Source organism: Cetorhinus maximus, chromosome 10 (assembly GCF_964194155.1).
Source record: "Cetorhinus maximus chromosome 10, sCetMax3.hap1.1, whole genome shotgun sequence".
NCBI classification, from domain to species: Eukaryota; Metazoa; Chordata; class Chondrichthyes; order Lamniformes; family Cetorhinidae; genus Cetorhinus; species Cetorhinus maximus.
Window position 1 is genome coordinate 5,214,571 of NC_135888.1, and position 14,752 is coordinate 5,229,322.

At 46.0% G+C, this 14,752-nt stretch overlaps 1 protein-coding gene across 9 annotated transcripts in view; it reads left to right on the forward strand.

Annotated features, from left to right (window-relative positions):
* The window catches only part of LOC144685413 (serine/threonine-protein kinase Nek6-like), a 344,126-nt gene that overhangs the window by 200,488 nt on the left and 128,886 nt on the right, over nt 1–14,752 (forward strand). For all 9 annotated transcript variants that reach the window (XR_013577721.1, XM_078549868.1, XM_078549866.1 and 6 more), the window contains exons 3-4: nt 671–811; nt 3,461–3,523. Coding sequence is in view for 8 of the 9 variants with exons in the window: in XM_078549868.1 (XP_078405994.1) it covers nt 671–811; nt 3,461–3,523 (204 nt within the window). In the remaining variant the exon portion in view is untranslated. The remainder of the gene's footprint in view (nt 1–670; nt 812–3,460; nt 3,524–14,752) is intronic.

A 14,752-nucleotide genomic window follows, 5' to 3' on the forward strand; every position in this document is an offset into this window, starting at 1 on the left:
TGTGCCATTATATCTCCGGCAGCCATCGAACAGGGACCAGGTGCCCAGCTGTTCTGCCACTTGCTAGCCCATAGGCTTTCCTTCCCTATAATCTCCTTTCCCATACAGCCTTGGCAATGGCTGCTGAGTGACCGAGGGGTATTTGAGGCTTTCTAAAGGCTTTTCATCACTCCGTTACAGCATTTCCGTTGGATTGTTCCCATCACTTTAAATTTAACTTGCACACAATTTTCCACCTTCACCTATTTTCCCTACAGTGGCTGAAACCTGCTCTTGAATCTGTTAATAATTTGGTGAACCAAGTATTATGTAATAGCACGCGTGAGCAAGACCCACACAGCGTAGCCTGGTGGTGCTGTCAATTGCACTGTTCTTACCATTCACCCAGCTGATATGGACAAACTCAGGACGCATAGAGTACCTTTTAGGTATGATTCAATTCCACAGTGAGCAATGTGCTCTCTAACTGAGTCATAGCGGGAGCCCCTTAATCATTTCGATAGTTCCATTAGTGGAGCTTAAATCAGACTATTTCTGAAATGGTTCGCAAACCACAATCTGAGTGAGTACAAGTGTGCATTTGAGAATGTTTATTCATCGAGATCTCTTAAGTGGTCGCTTTGTTGGTGGAACAAATGGAGCTGAGAACTTGCTTTCTTCTTTTGTACAGAGACACACCCCATCATACACCTACCATAGCAGGCTGGCAGATTTCCGGATAGAGAAGAAAATAGGCCGGGGTCAGTTCAGTGAAGTGTATCGAGCAACTTATCTTCATAATGGAAAAGCAGTCGCATTAAAAAAAGTCCAGGTAAGAGAATTTGCCAGAAAGCATTTCATTAATATTAGCTGCTTACAGTGTTATAAAGCATCAGTGTTTTTTTATTCATTCATGGGATTTGGAGATCACTGGCTAGGCCAGCATTTATTACCCATCGCTAACTTAAGAGTCAACCACATTGCTGTGGTAAAAGCAAAAAACTGCGGATGCTGGAAATCCAAAACAAAAACAGAAACAGAAATACCTGGAAAAACTCAGCAGGTCTGGCAGCATCTGCGGAGAGGAACACAGTTGATGTTTCGAGTCCTCATGACCCTTCAACAGAACTAAGTAAAAATAGGAAAGGGGTGAACTATAAGCTGGTTTAAGGGGGGGGCGGTGGGGGAAGAGGGGGGGGGTGTTGTTGGGACAAGCAGCCAGTGATAGGAGGAGATAACCAAAAGATGTCACATACAAAAGAACAAAGAGGTGTTGAAGGTGGTGATATTATCTAAAGGAATGTGCTAATTAAGATTGGAGAGCAGGACAAGGAAGGTACAGTTAGCTCTAGTGGGGGTGGGGTGAAATAGGACTATAAGGGCATAAAAGGTATAGATGAGCGATGGGTGGAAATAATTTTAGATCATGAACTCTCTCCTCCATCCCCACCCACTTTCCGATTCTTCCCCCTCCTTTTTGTTTTTTCCAATAATTTTTATAGATTTTTCTTTTCCCACCTATTTCCATTATTTTTAAATGTATTTCCACCCATCGCTCATCTATACCTTTTATGCCCTTATAGTCCTATTTCACCCCACCCCCACTAGAGCTATCTGTACCTTGCTTGTCCTGCTCTCCAATCTTAATTAGCACATTCCTTTAGATAATATCACCACCTTCAAAACCTCTTTGTTCTTTTGTCTGTGACATCTTTTGGTTATCTCCTCCTATATTGGCTGCTTGTCCCAACAACTCCCCATCTTTCTCCCCCTCACCCCCTTAAACCAGCTTATATTTCACCCCTTTCCTATTTTTACTGAGTTCTGTTGAAGGGTCATGAGGACTCAAAACATCAACTGTGCTCTCCTCTGCCGATGCTGCCAGACACATTGCTGTGGGTCTGGAGCCACATATAGGCCAGACTAGGTAAAGACAGCAGATTTCTTTCCCTAAAGAGAATTAGTGAACCAGATGGCTTTTTACAGTTTCATGGTCCATCGTCAGGTAGATTTTCATGCTCATCGTCATCAGACTTTATAAATCCCAGATTTTTATTGAATTCATGGGATTCAAACCTGGGTCCCCGGAGCATTACCCTGGGTGTACTGGGTTACTAGTCCAGCGACAATATCATTACACCACCACATCCCCTAATCTAGTGAGCTGATATAAAGTAAAGCAGTGGCAAAGCACCATACAATGCAGAAGGGAGATTTCCTTTCTGTATAACAATAATTTTTTTTTAATAAATGAATTTGCTACTGCATTAGCCAACTCACTCAGGGAATCTGCTTCTACTTCAGAAGTTTGAAAAAAAATGAGGAAAATGGAACATACTCACAGTTACTTCTCTTTCTCACTGGATGTCTCTGTTATGCCTGAATACTGTCAACAGAGCACTTTGCTTACATAGATGCCAACAGGTTTTTTTTGCTTTTTTAAGCCACACTGTGGTAGTGCCACTGTTCGCCAGCAAAGCTGAAGGGGGATTTAAGATGGGGAAGGTATTTCTTGCTCTTGGTGTGGGGTCACTGGAATCGATATTCCACTAGGACCCTCCCTAAATTTTAGACCAGCGCCTGACATCATGTCACAAATATGTCACAGCCTGGAAATTTCATTTGAAATATTTGTTCACTTCATATCCAAATTCTCTCTACACTGTTGGCAGCAGCTGTCTGGGAGATTCTGAACCTAATGTCGCACCAGTACTTCCAAACAGGGGCTTGAATATGTTTAATAACACAGGCTGAAGCAGACACCCCAAAGATGTCAGACATCTCGCATCTTCATGTCACAATAAAAAACGTTGGGCTGGATTTTACCGCCGGCTTCGGGGTCCTGACCTGGGCATAAAGCAAGGCCCGAGCCCACGCTTGCCAAACGCGGGCCCGGCTTGGCGATTTTAGCACTGGTATCCTCCTAATTGATGCCTGCAGCACCCACTGTCCAATCCAAGAAGACGGACAGGCCCAACCAGAGGGCTGACAGCTCCGAAGCCTCAGCAGCATCGCCGGGGGGAAGTGGGGGCGCTGCTGAAGCAGGCTGAAACATGTTTGGAAATTACGATGTAGGACGGGTGATGGGAGTAGGCCCCATGGGATGGAGGAGAAACACCTTTGATGGGGGGGGGGGGGGATCATTGGGGCCTCTGGGACTGTCTTTCATGCCAACCACCTCCCGCTCCCCCTTTTTGGACCACGGAGCCTCAGGCTTTGATGACCCCCCACCCCCAGAGCTGCTGCAGGGAGACTGCCTCCACGAAGATGACAGCCTCTCCACCCACCTCCATGGAGCAGGCAGCTGGTCTGCCTGGCAATCCCACACCTGCGGGTCACTGGAAAAGTTCCTCGGTCTCACCAGCTGCAGCTAGGAGCTTCCCAGGAGGGAGAATCCTGAATTACAATAGTTGCACTGCTAAGTTGCTTGGATGCTAACTCTGTTCATAAGATTAGATTTGTCTTTGATTGTCTTTTTAAGGTATTTGAAATGATGGATGCTAAAGCAAGGCAAGACTGCATCAACGAGATTGACCTTTTAAAGGTAATGTGTTAAGATTCTGAAATTGTAACCAGATAACCTAGAATTTTAACCTTTAGGTTGCTGATTGCACAGGAGGAATTGGTACTAGTAAATTTTACCATGTGCTGGACATCAGGTAACAGCTAATTACTCAACTGGAGCAAGATTCCAGGGTCACTTTCATTCTCTAAAGGTCATTCATGGATCAGTTCAATTTTATTGGGTTTCATGGTCATTCACCAACCCATCAATGACCACCGCTGAACGTCGATTAATAATCCAGCGGGTGCTTTCCATTAACATTGCCCCACCCTTAACTCACCTGTTTACTAAAATTTAGTGAGGAAACCTAGCCTCAGTAAACCACAGGTGAGGCTGTGTTGTTTGGTGTTAATGGACCTGCAGAACTTAACAAAACAACTCTCTGCATATTTCCCTGAGCTCTAAGGCTGAGTGCACAGGCTGCAAACTTCCTTCAACTTTGAACAGAAATGCAGCTGTGAAACTTTGCTGATATGAAACTCACTGTGGGACAGATGAGGTGCCAGTCTGTTCCCCAAAGTGGTACACTTCATTTAGCAGCCTGGTTGAGAGCTGACAAAATTCCTTTCACATATGTTGGCAGCTTTAAGTGTCCCACTGCCATCTGGGACTCCCAACATGTTGGTGAGAGCCACCTGGGCCAAGCTGCTCAACTGTTTCACCAGTCGATTATCACGTGTGGTTATCAGAAAAAAAAATCCAAGATCTCTTTATCAGCCACGCTGTCTCTTTAGGATCAGTTGGTCGCACTCTGGTCCTTTGGGTCGGCAAATCCCACTCCAGGGACTTAAGCACATAATCTTGGCTCGCGCTGAAGTTGTGCCATGTGGTGTTGGGGGGTTAGTTGCATTTTTGGCAGAGGTTGAAAACTGGCAGCTCGCCCTGGATCAGCCATCCATCATACACCACATTCCTGAGAGGGAAAATTGGGCAGGATGTGTGTAACAGGTGAGCAACCCATGATCCCAGGTTTCCCACACCAGCCTGCACTGGATGGGACACGCAAAGTCTTTCACAGGAAAATTAAACCTGGCAGGGCTGCCAACCTGATCGGCTGGGAGTGTCCAGGATTTGAAGATCAATCTCCTGGACACTGCCATGTGTGTCCCTGGAAGAAAAATCATTGGACCATTAACAAAAATATTGTTTTTTAAAAAATTTTCTTTGTACAGTCCTCTTTACAAGGTCTAAAAATATTGAAAATGGGGGGAAGAAAACCAGTTTGGCTGACAGTTAAGCATCATCCAATTGGGTGACGAGTTTTTTTGCTTTCCAGTTAGCGTAGAAAGGCAGTACATCATAACATTGTGTGTAAAAGCAAAATACTGCGGATGCTGGAAATCTGAAACAAAAACAAAAAAAGCTGGAAAAACTCAGCAGGTCTGGCAACCTTCCTTAACCAAGGTTTTCCACCCACGGTGGTTGACAGGGCCCTCAACCGTGTCTGACCCATCTCCCGCGCATCCGCCCTCACACCTTCCTCTCCCTCCGAGAACCATGATAGGGTCCCCCTTGTCCTCACTTATCACCCCACCAGCCTCCGCATTCAAAGGACCATCCTCCACCATTTCCGCCAACTCCAGCATCTTGCCACCACCAAACACATCTTCCCTTCACCCCCACTATCGGCATTCCGTAGGGACCGTTCCATCCGGAACACCCTGGTCCACTCCTCCATCACCCCATACACCTCAACCACCTCCCACGGCACCTTCCCATGCAACCGCAGAAGGTGCAACACCTGCCCCTTTACTACCTCTCTCCTCACCGTCCAATGGCCCAAACACTCCTTTCAAGTGAAGCAGCATTTCACTTGCACTTCCCTCAATTTAGTCTACTGCATTCGCTGCTCCCAATGCGGTTTCCTCTACATTGGAGAGACCAAACGCAGACTGGGTGACTGCTTTGCAGAACACCTTCGGTGTGTCCACAAGCATTAACCAGACCTCCCTGTCGCTTGCCATTTCAACACCCCACCCTGCTCTCATGCCCACATGTCCGTCCTTGGCCTGCTGCAATGTTCCAGTGAAGCTCAACGCAAACTGGAGGAACAGCACCTCCTCTTCCGACTAGGCACTTTACAGCCTTCCGGACTTAACATTGAGTTCAACAATTTCAGACCATGAACTTTCTCCTCCATCCTCACCCCCTTTCCAATCCCCCTTTTCCCAATAATTTATATATTTTTAATATATATTTTTCTTTCCCCACCTATTTCTATTATTTTTAAATGTATTTCCATTCATTGTTTTATCTCCACCTTTTAGCCCATTTCGATCCCTTCCCCCCACCCCACCCCCCACTAGGGCTATCTGTACCTTGCTCGTCCTGCTTTCTACCCTTAATGTCACCATTAGCACATTCCTTAGCTAATATCACCGCTCTTTGACCTTCTGTCTATGACATCTTTGGCAATCTCTTCTTTGCTTCCACCCATCACTGGCCCCCTATCCAGCTTCACCTGCCCCCCACCCCACCCCCACCCGACCTCCAACCAGCTTATATTTCACCTTATTTCTCTATTTCCTTAGTTCTGTTGAAGAGTCATACGGACTCGAAACATTAACTGTGTTCCTCTCCACAGATGCTGTCAGACCTGCTGAGTTTTTCCAGCTATTTTTGTTTTTATAACAATGCACGTGTTGGCTGACAAATGGCTCGAGTGCGGGGACAAGTCATGTGATGAAACCTCCAGGAATACATTTAATCACAGTTGGTAACCCCACGGTGCAGATGGCTGTAAAAGCTTCCCTGCCACTCAAGTTGTCCTGACCAATCTATATCCCTCTACCAAATACACAATAACTGCTCAATCTTCTCATTGCTGGTTATGAGGCCAATTGCTGTGCACTAATCCTCTGCTGAATTACAGTGGTTACATTTCAATTCCAAATCATTGGCTGTGAAGAACTTTGGGACATCCTAAGGCCATGGAAGGTGCTATAGCAATGCAATATCTTTAAACTCTGAGTCTGATGCCCCCCTCCTATTGTGTGCCATAAAATTGTCTACCCCTGGTTCCCCATCCATTAAAAACCAACAGAGCATAAATCCTGGGCTGGAAGTCCATCATTTTGCGATATTTGCTCTGGAACATGCCAGGAAGGGGCACATTGGGATTTTAACCCGGAAGTGAGGACCTGATTAGAACGATAGAATGAGCAGGAAGCTGCAAGGAGAAGTGTGGTGTCCCTTGGGTTCATGATCTGAAATTGTTGAACTCAATGTTAAGTCCGGAAGGCTGTAAAGTGCCTAGTCGGAAGATGAGGTGCTGTTCCTCCAGTTTGCGTTGAGCTTCACTGGAACAATGCAGCAGGCCAAGGACGGACATGTGGGCATGAGAGCAGGGTGGAGTGTTAAAATGGCAAGCGACAGGGAGGTCTGGGTCATGCTTGCGGACAGACTGAAGGTGTTCCGCAAAGCGGTCACCCAGTCTGCGTTTGGTCTCTCCAATGTAGAGGAAACCGCATTGGGAGCAACGAATGCAGTAGACTAAATTGAGGGAAGTGCAAGTGAGCCCAAGGAAGAGACAGATGGATAAACAGAAAGGAATAACCAGGTGTTACTTTTATATATTTCCTATAACCAGTTACAGGATTATGTTGGGGGAAGGTCACCTTGAGTCTCACAGATAAGGAACGATGCATTGTGTTGAGGAGGGACTATCTAGCAAAGGTTATGTATAGGCGTTCAGCACCTGCTGTGGCAGTCACCCTGTGAGCTTGACGTCTATCCTGTTTACTGTTGCAGTCCCACAGGGATTGCATTCATTACACGTTTCAGAGTGATCCCAGGCTTTCCAGTTGGGGATGCCCTGGTTCAGCTTAGTTCATCTGCCAGGATGTATTAACTTATCTGCCTGGTTCCTGCATCAAATTTTACCGCTCGGCAGAAACCAGCAGACGATTCCCATCAGGACTTTTCATGTTACTGGCCTGATATAGATCTCCACTTCCCACAGCTCAGGGCCACAGTGAGGGCTGCAGGGGATGTTTTGGAATTGCAGGTCACTTTAAACATCACAGTGAAATTCCCCTGAGTTGCTAAAGCCTATAGGCTTAAAAGCTGCGGTTTGCATCTCTGGTCCGTGCTGAGCATCCCAGCAAAGCCGATGGTAGGGGGTCCTGCAATTAGCTTTAGCACCATAGGTTAGATAGAGCAAAGTCGGACAATGCTCCCAATCCTCAGTGAGATTCAACATCACCAGCTACAGGACACTAGGTGAGGACTGGAATATTCCAGCCGTGATGCCTCTACCATCAAATAGCTGACCGGTATCGGACAACGGTTGTGTGTGAGGTACTAAAGCGCAGCCAGGGTTTGTTGAACAATATCCTGGCAAGATGTTGGCACCTGTGGGAAACAAAGGGAGGGGAGGAAACTGGAGAGAACGATCTCTACAATGCCCAACCACAAATCCGATCAAATGCAACCGCTGGAAGGTTGGATGAACTTAATATTTATGTGACCTTGACACCAAACAGTCCTTGTGTTCTGTGCCTCAGTTTAGCCAACAGGTACTTTGATCAAAGCAAAAATAAAGGCAAAATACTGTGGATGCTGGAAATCTGAAATAAAAACAAAAATTGCTGGAGGAACTCAGCAGGTCTGACAGCATCTGTGGAGAGGGAGACAGAGTTAACGTTTCGAGTCTGTATGACTCTTCATCAGAGCTAAAGAGGAATAAGAAATGTGGTGAAATATAAGCTGTTTAAGTGGAGTGGGATAGGTGGAGCTGGATAGAGGGCCGGTGATAGATGGAGGCAAAGGAGAGATTGCCAAAGATGTAATAAACAAAAGGTCAAAGGGGTGTTTACAGCAGTGATATCAGCTAAAGGATGTGCTAATGGTGACATTAAGGGTGGAAAGCAGGATGAGCAAGGTACAGATGGCCCTGGTGGGGGGTGGGGTGGGGGGAAGGGAGCGAAATGGGCTAAAAGGTGGAGATAAAACAATGGATGGAAATAAAATCTTTGATCACTTTGATTAAATTATAAACTGTGATTACATCCAACGTTCCATGAAATCCAAGAAACAATGCTTTAGTTGCTGTTCCAGGAGCTGCAACCCCCTCTCTTGTGAAGTGGAACTGAACCAAATGAACCCTGGAGCCAGCCAAGTACTCGTGTGGCTGCGGGAAATGAATAAGATCTTGGACTCAGATGTGGAGGGGCCACCTAGGGGGTGGATACTTCTCTTCAGCTTCAGGGTGTACCACGTTGGTGAAGGTGGAATCAGACCCAAAGAGTTCACGATTTAAATTTTGTGAGCAGCTTGTGTCCAATTTTAAGTTCCATTTGGATGACAGGCTGTTGTTTGTGGGGAGTTGAGCTCATCATAGGACTGAGGAACTATAATTTGTAATTGTGATAACCCGCAGAAGAATGTTGAAAATCTTTGTACAAATTTTTCAAAAGTTGCTGGTTTCATTAACACTTTGTACTGGGGGATTGAGACGCATTCAGACCTTAGGTCTCGGGGAATGAGAATGTCATCCATCTCAACATTCCAATGCAACTTCAAAGGGACTTGGCTGTAATCATCGCTTCTTCCGATTCTTCAGTGTTAATAGCATAAAACGTCAACTTTTTAAACTCATTCGCCTTCCAGGAGAAGCATGGAAAGAAATATCTTTGTGGGACAGTAAACCAGCCATGGGAAGGAGAGGATAGGAGTTGGCATTTGGGATTCAGCTTCAGATGTGTGGGATTCAAGAAGGCAGTGTGCACAGATCTAATGCCCCTTTAATGACAAGAACTGTTTCAAATAGAAGTTGACCAGTATGATATTGTCTCTTCTGGCGATCTTCCCTCCACAGCTTCCAACCTCATAGTCTCTCAACCTCGGACGGCCCGCTTCTACCTCCTCCCCAAAATCCACAAACAGGACTATCCCAGTAGACCAATCGTGTCAGCCTGTTCCTGCCCCACTGAACTCATTTCTTGCTATCTGGACTCCGTTCTCGCTCCCCTTGTCCAGTCTCTTCCCACCTACATCCATGATTCCTCTGACACCCTACATCATATCAACAATTTCCAGTTCCCTGGCCCCAACCGCCTCCTCTTCACCATGGACATCCAATCCCTCTACACCTCCATCCCCCACCGGGATGGTCTAAGGTCTCTCCACTTCTTCCTTGAACAGAGGCCCGAACAATTCCCATCCACCACCACTCTCCTCCGTCTGGCTGAACTTGTTCTCTCACTGAACAATTTCTCCTTAAACTCGTCTCATTTCCTCCAAATAAAAGGTGTGGCTATGGGTACCCGCATGGGCCCCAGTTATGCCTGTCTCTTTATGGGGTATGTGGAACATTCCTTGTTCCAGTCCTACTCCGGCCCCCTCCCACAACCCTTTCTCCGGTACATCGATGACTGTTTCGGTGCTGCTTCATGCTCTCATCTGGACCTGGAAACATTTATTAATTTTGCTTCCAATTTCCATCCCCCCATCACTTTCACATGGTCCATCACTGACAATTCCCTTCCCTTCCTTGACCTTTCTGTCTCAATTTCTGGTGATAGACTGTCCACCAATATTTATTACAAGCCCACCGACTCCCACAGCTACCTCGACTACAGCTCCTCACACCCCGCTTCCTGTAAGGACTCAATCCCATTCTCTCAGTTCCTTTACCTCCGTCGCATCTGTTCTGATGATGCCACTTTCCAAAACAGTGCTTCTGACATGTCTTCTTTCTTCCTTAACCGGGGTTTTCCACCCACAGTGGTTGACAGGGCCCTCAACCGTATCCGACCCATCTCCCGCGCATCCGCCCTCACACCTTCCTCTCCCTCCCAGAAACATGATAGGGTCCCCCTTGTCCTCACTTTTCACCCCACCAGCCTCCGCATTCAAAGGATCATCCTCCGCCATTTCCGCCAACTCCAGCATGATGCCATCACCAAACACATCTTCCCTTCGACCCCACTGTCAACATTCCAAAGGGGCAAAACCTTCCCCTTTACTTCCCCTCTCCTCACCGTCCAAGGGCCCAAACACTCCTTTCAAGTGAAGCAGCATTTCACTTGCACTTCCCTCAATTTAGTCTACTGCATTCGCTGCTCCCAATGCGGTTTCCTCTACATTGGAGAGACCAAACGCAGACTGGGTGACCGCTTTGCAGAACACCTTCTGTCTGTCCGCAAGCATGACCCAGACCTTCCTGTCGCTTGCCATTTTAACACTCCACCCTGCTCTCATGCCCACATGTCCGTCCTTGGCCTGCTGCAATGTTCCAGTGAAGCCCAACGCAAACTGGAGGAACAGCACCTCATCTTCCGACTAGGCACTTTACAGCCTTCCGGACTTAACATTGAGTTCAACAATTTCAGACCATGAACTTTCTCCTCCATCCCCACCCCCTTTTTGATCCCATTTTTTCAAATATTTACTTTTTAATTTTATATATACATTTTTTTCTCCACCTCTTTCTATTATTATTTTTAAAATTTATTTCCATTCAATGTTTTATCCCCACCTTTTAGCCTATTTTGATCTATTTTCCCCATACCATCCCCTCCCCCCACCCCACCCCCACTAGGGCTGTCTGTCACAGGCTCATTCTGCTTTCTACTCTTAATGTCACCATTAGCACCTCCTTTAGCCAGTGTCACCACCATCAACACCCCTTTGACCTTTTATTTATGACATCTTTCGCGATCTCTCCTTTGCCTCCACCTATCGCTGGCCTTCTATCCAGATTCATCTGTCTCACCCCCCCCTTAAACAGTATATATTTCACCATATTTCTACTGCCCTTTAGCTCTGAAGAAGAGTCATACCGACTCGAAACGTTAGCTCTGTCTTTCTCTCCACAGATACTGTCAGACCTGCTGAGTTTTTCCAGCAATGTTTGTTTTTGTTTCAGTTTTCCGGCATCTGCAGTATTTTGCCTTTATGATACTGTCATTATTGTTGGAATCATATATTCATTTTATATTCCTCATTTACACCACAATTTTGTGCATGTTTCACAAGTCATGATTTCAATTTCTGGCTGTTGAAGGTTCTCAATGGCAATGAAATTCCATATTTACTATGGAGGTAAATGCCACATTGCTTGTCTGAGTGACCAGCCTGCTCATTGGCATGAAAGATACCAATGTGTGCTGTCAGCAGCAAACACCTGCTTTGGTTTCTAATGGGCTGTTGACTACCCAGGAGCAGGTGATAACCCAGAGTCCAAGGCCAGAATTTTCCCAGCCCCTCATGCCAGTGGGATCTTCCAGTGCCGCCAGTGTGAATGGGTGATTTGAATGGCTTACCAGCCCTGCCTCAGGGAAACCTGCCCCCAGGGGGTGATGGAAAATTCCAGCCCAAATGGCTGCAAGTTGTGGCACTGCCATATCAATGGCAGATGAGGCCTTGTGCCCATTGGCCAATTGCGCCTCTGGAAACAACCCAATTCTTCAGGTTGGGGCTATATACATGAAGCAGATAGGTGTCTGTCCTCTGTACGGCGCAGCTATTACATGCAGGGGTGTGTGGAACTACCCCACCGTGTCAGAGCATTGGCGGATCCAGATGAAGATTTCTGAAACTCATTGTATAGCTGCTCATTTCTAAAGAAGGCCAGTTTCCTTGCAGCAACCAGTGATCCAAGTAACAGACAGTAGTCAATTAATAAAGAGGCTGGGGGGGGTGGCTTCAGTGAATAAACCGATCAAATGCAAAGCAACGAATGTGGGGAAGGATAGTCAAATGACCAGAGGATGGGAGCAACAGGGGGCTTTTCAACCTTTAGGGCCCCTTTACATCAGTGCTTATATTTGGTGTCGAGCATGACAAACTGTGCACATGCCAATTTTGCCATAAATGCAAGGTATCCACTGGCAGGAAGAGTGTGGGCCTGAGATTTTCCAATTGAGGATTTTGTGTTGTCATCCTGGAGGGTTTTAAGGCAACGGAGCAATCACCTGAATTCCAAACTTCAGGGTTATTCCAATAATTATTCGGCAGCTTTGCTCTTGTGTGAGGAGCATGCCCAATGCTGTAAGTGGAAATTAAAGGGATAGACACATTTAAAGGAAAGTGGTTCCACAGGAGGACAAATATCAATTTTAGCCTCAACTGGACCTCAAAAATGTTTCATCCACGACCAAGGCGGGGGGTGGGGTGGGGGGTGGGGGGGGGATGGGGAGCAGAAGCAGATATAAATAAAGTGAAAAGCAACTCAAGGTGGATGCGTTCCTGCTTCTCTTGGTTCCACGGGATGGGTTAGTTTAAGATTTTCTTTTATCTTTTGTTGGTAATCGTTGGGGCTGCTGAGGAATCCTGAACGGGCTGGTCTGAAAAACATTTTGATGGGGTCCTTTAAGAAGTGCTAAGCACCTAGTTTACGTGTTTATGGGATCAGTACCTGTGCAGATTCGACACAGGCAGTCCCACTGTTAAGTTGGTACGCCTTGTGCCTATTTCACAGTTGAAGAAACTGGTGCAATGCTTATCAATTTCAGCTCCCTATGAGTGTATGGTTGACTCATGAATCATCTTATACCTAAGGCTTGCCCACTGCGAATGGCACTTTCACTCAGAGAGAGAATGATACATAATGAGTCAGACCTTATCAAGCTTCACTCAATGGGAGCAAACTCCTCTGAGTCAGAGGCTTGTGGGTTGAAGTCCTGTTCCAGCGTCTTAAATTCATAGTCCGGACTAAAAATTCACAGTAGCAGAATGCTGCACTTTTATAAAGTGCCCTGCTCTGGATGAGGCATCAAACCACCTGTGGCTCGCTTGCAGCCCAGGACTGACACATCCAATGGTCAGTGGTGGCCTGACACTTAGCTTCACATCTTGCAGGCAAGCTGTAAACTGACCCATGGAGATGGCACCATGGATTGGCACAGAGGGCAACCACCTCATGTACATCTACTTCATCAGCCATCTCACAGAATGTCAGCGACGGGCTGTCCTGTCATTTGCTTATAGATTCATGCATGCATCTTGGGTTTAATTTCCTTTCAATTTTACCCAGTCTGTCACACTCCTTGGCAAATGTCTTCTGATCCCTTCTAAGATCCTAACAAAAAAATTGTTCCCTATTCTGACATTTCCCCCTTCAACTGTTTCAAGCTGCTTCATCAATGACCTTCCCTCCACCATGAGGTCAGAGATGGGGATGTTCATTGTGGAGTGTTCAGTACCATTTGCAACTCCTGAGACACCGAAGCAGAAATGCATATCCATATGCAACAAGACTGAACAATATTTAGGCCTGGGCTGAGAAATGGCAAGTAACATTTGTGCTGCACAAGTGCCATCTCCGAGAATGACCATCTCCAAGAATTGAAAACCTAACCATCCACTTGACATTCAGTGGCATTGCCACTGCTGGATCACCCACCATCAACATTCTGAATTCTGATAAATAAACCAATTTCTTTAAATGAACAAATAACACATTTGAAATTTCAAAAGTGAAAACAGGATCATTATTTCCTGTTTTTCTGTCAATCGGACTTGCAAGTCATGCAAAACTTGGATGAAGATGCACCAACAAGCAAAGTTTGTCACCCGCCTACATAAGGGCATATTAGGATAAGGAAAGGTAGGTTTTAAGGTGTGTCTTAAAGGAAGTGAAAGAGGTAGAGAGGTTTCAGGGTATAGGCAATTCCAGAGCTTAGGGCCTAGGGACTTCTGGTATAAAGATACATTTAGTGGAACAGGCTTACCTGGAGGGATATCATGCTTTTTAAAAGCAAAATATAGATATGTTGAATTGAATGGGTTTCTGAGGGGCATGCAATTCCTGTCCTCTGCCTCTCCTTGAATGTATTTATCCTCAATATGGAATGCATTCATTAAATTTCTGACCAGTGAATTTCTCACCCCCTGACTGAATCAAACGACACAGTTTTATCTGACATAATTGTTACAATCTATAACTGTCACAATCTTGGCCTGACAAGTGGCAAGTAACACAAATCCCAGGCAATGACCACCTCTAATAAGAGAGAATCCAACCATCTCCCCTTGACATTCAATGGCATTACCATCGCTGAATCCCCCACTATCAACATCCTAGGGGTTACCATTGACCAGAAACTGAACTGCACTAGCTATATAAATACTGTGGCTACAAGAGCAGGTCAGAGGCTGGGAATTCTGTGACGAGTAACTCACCTCCTGACTCCCCAAAGCCTGTCCACCATCTACAGTGCACAAGTCAGAAGTGTGATGGAATACTCTCCACTTGCCTGGATA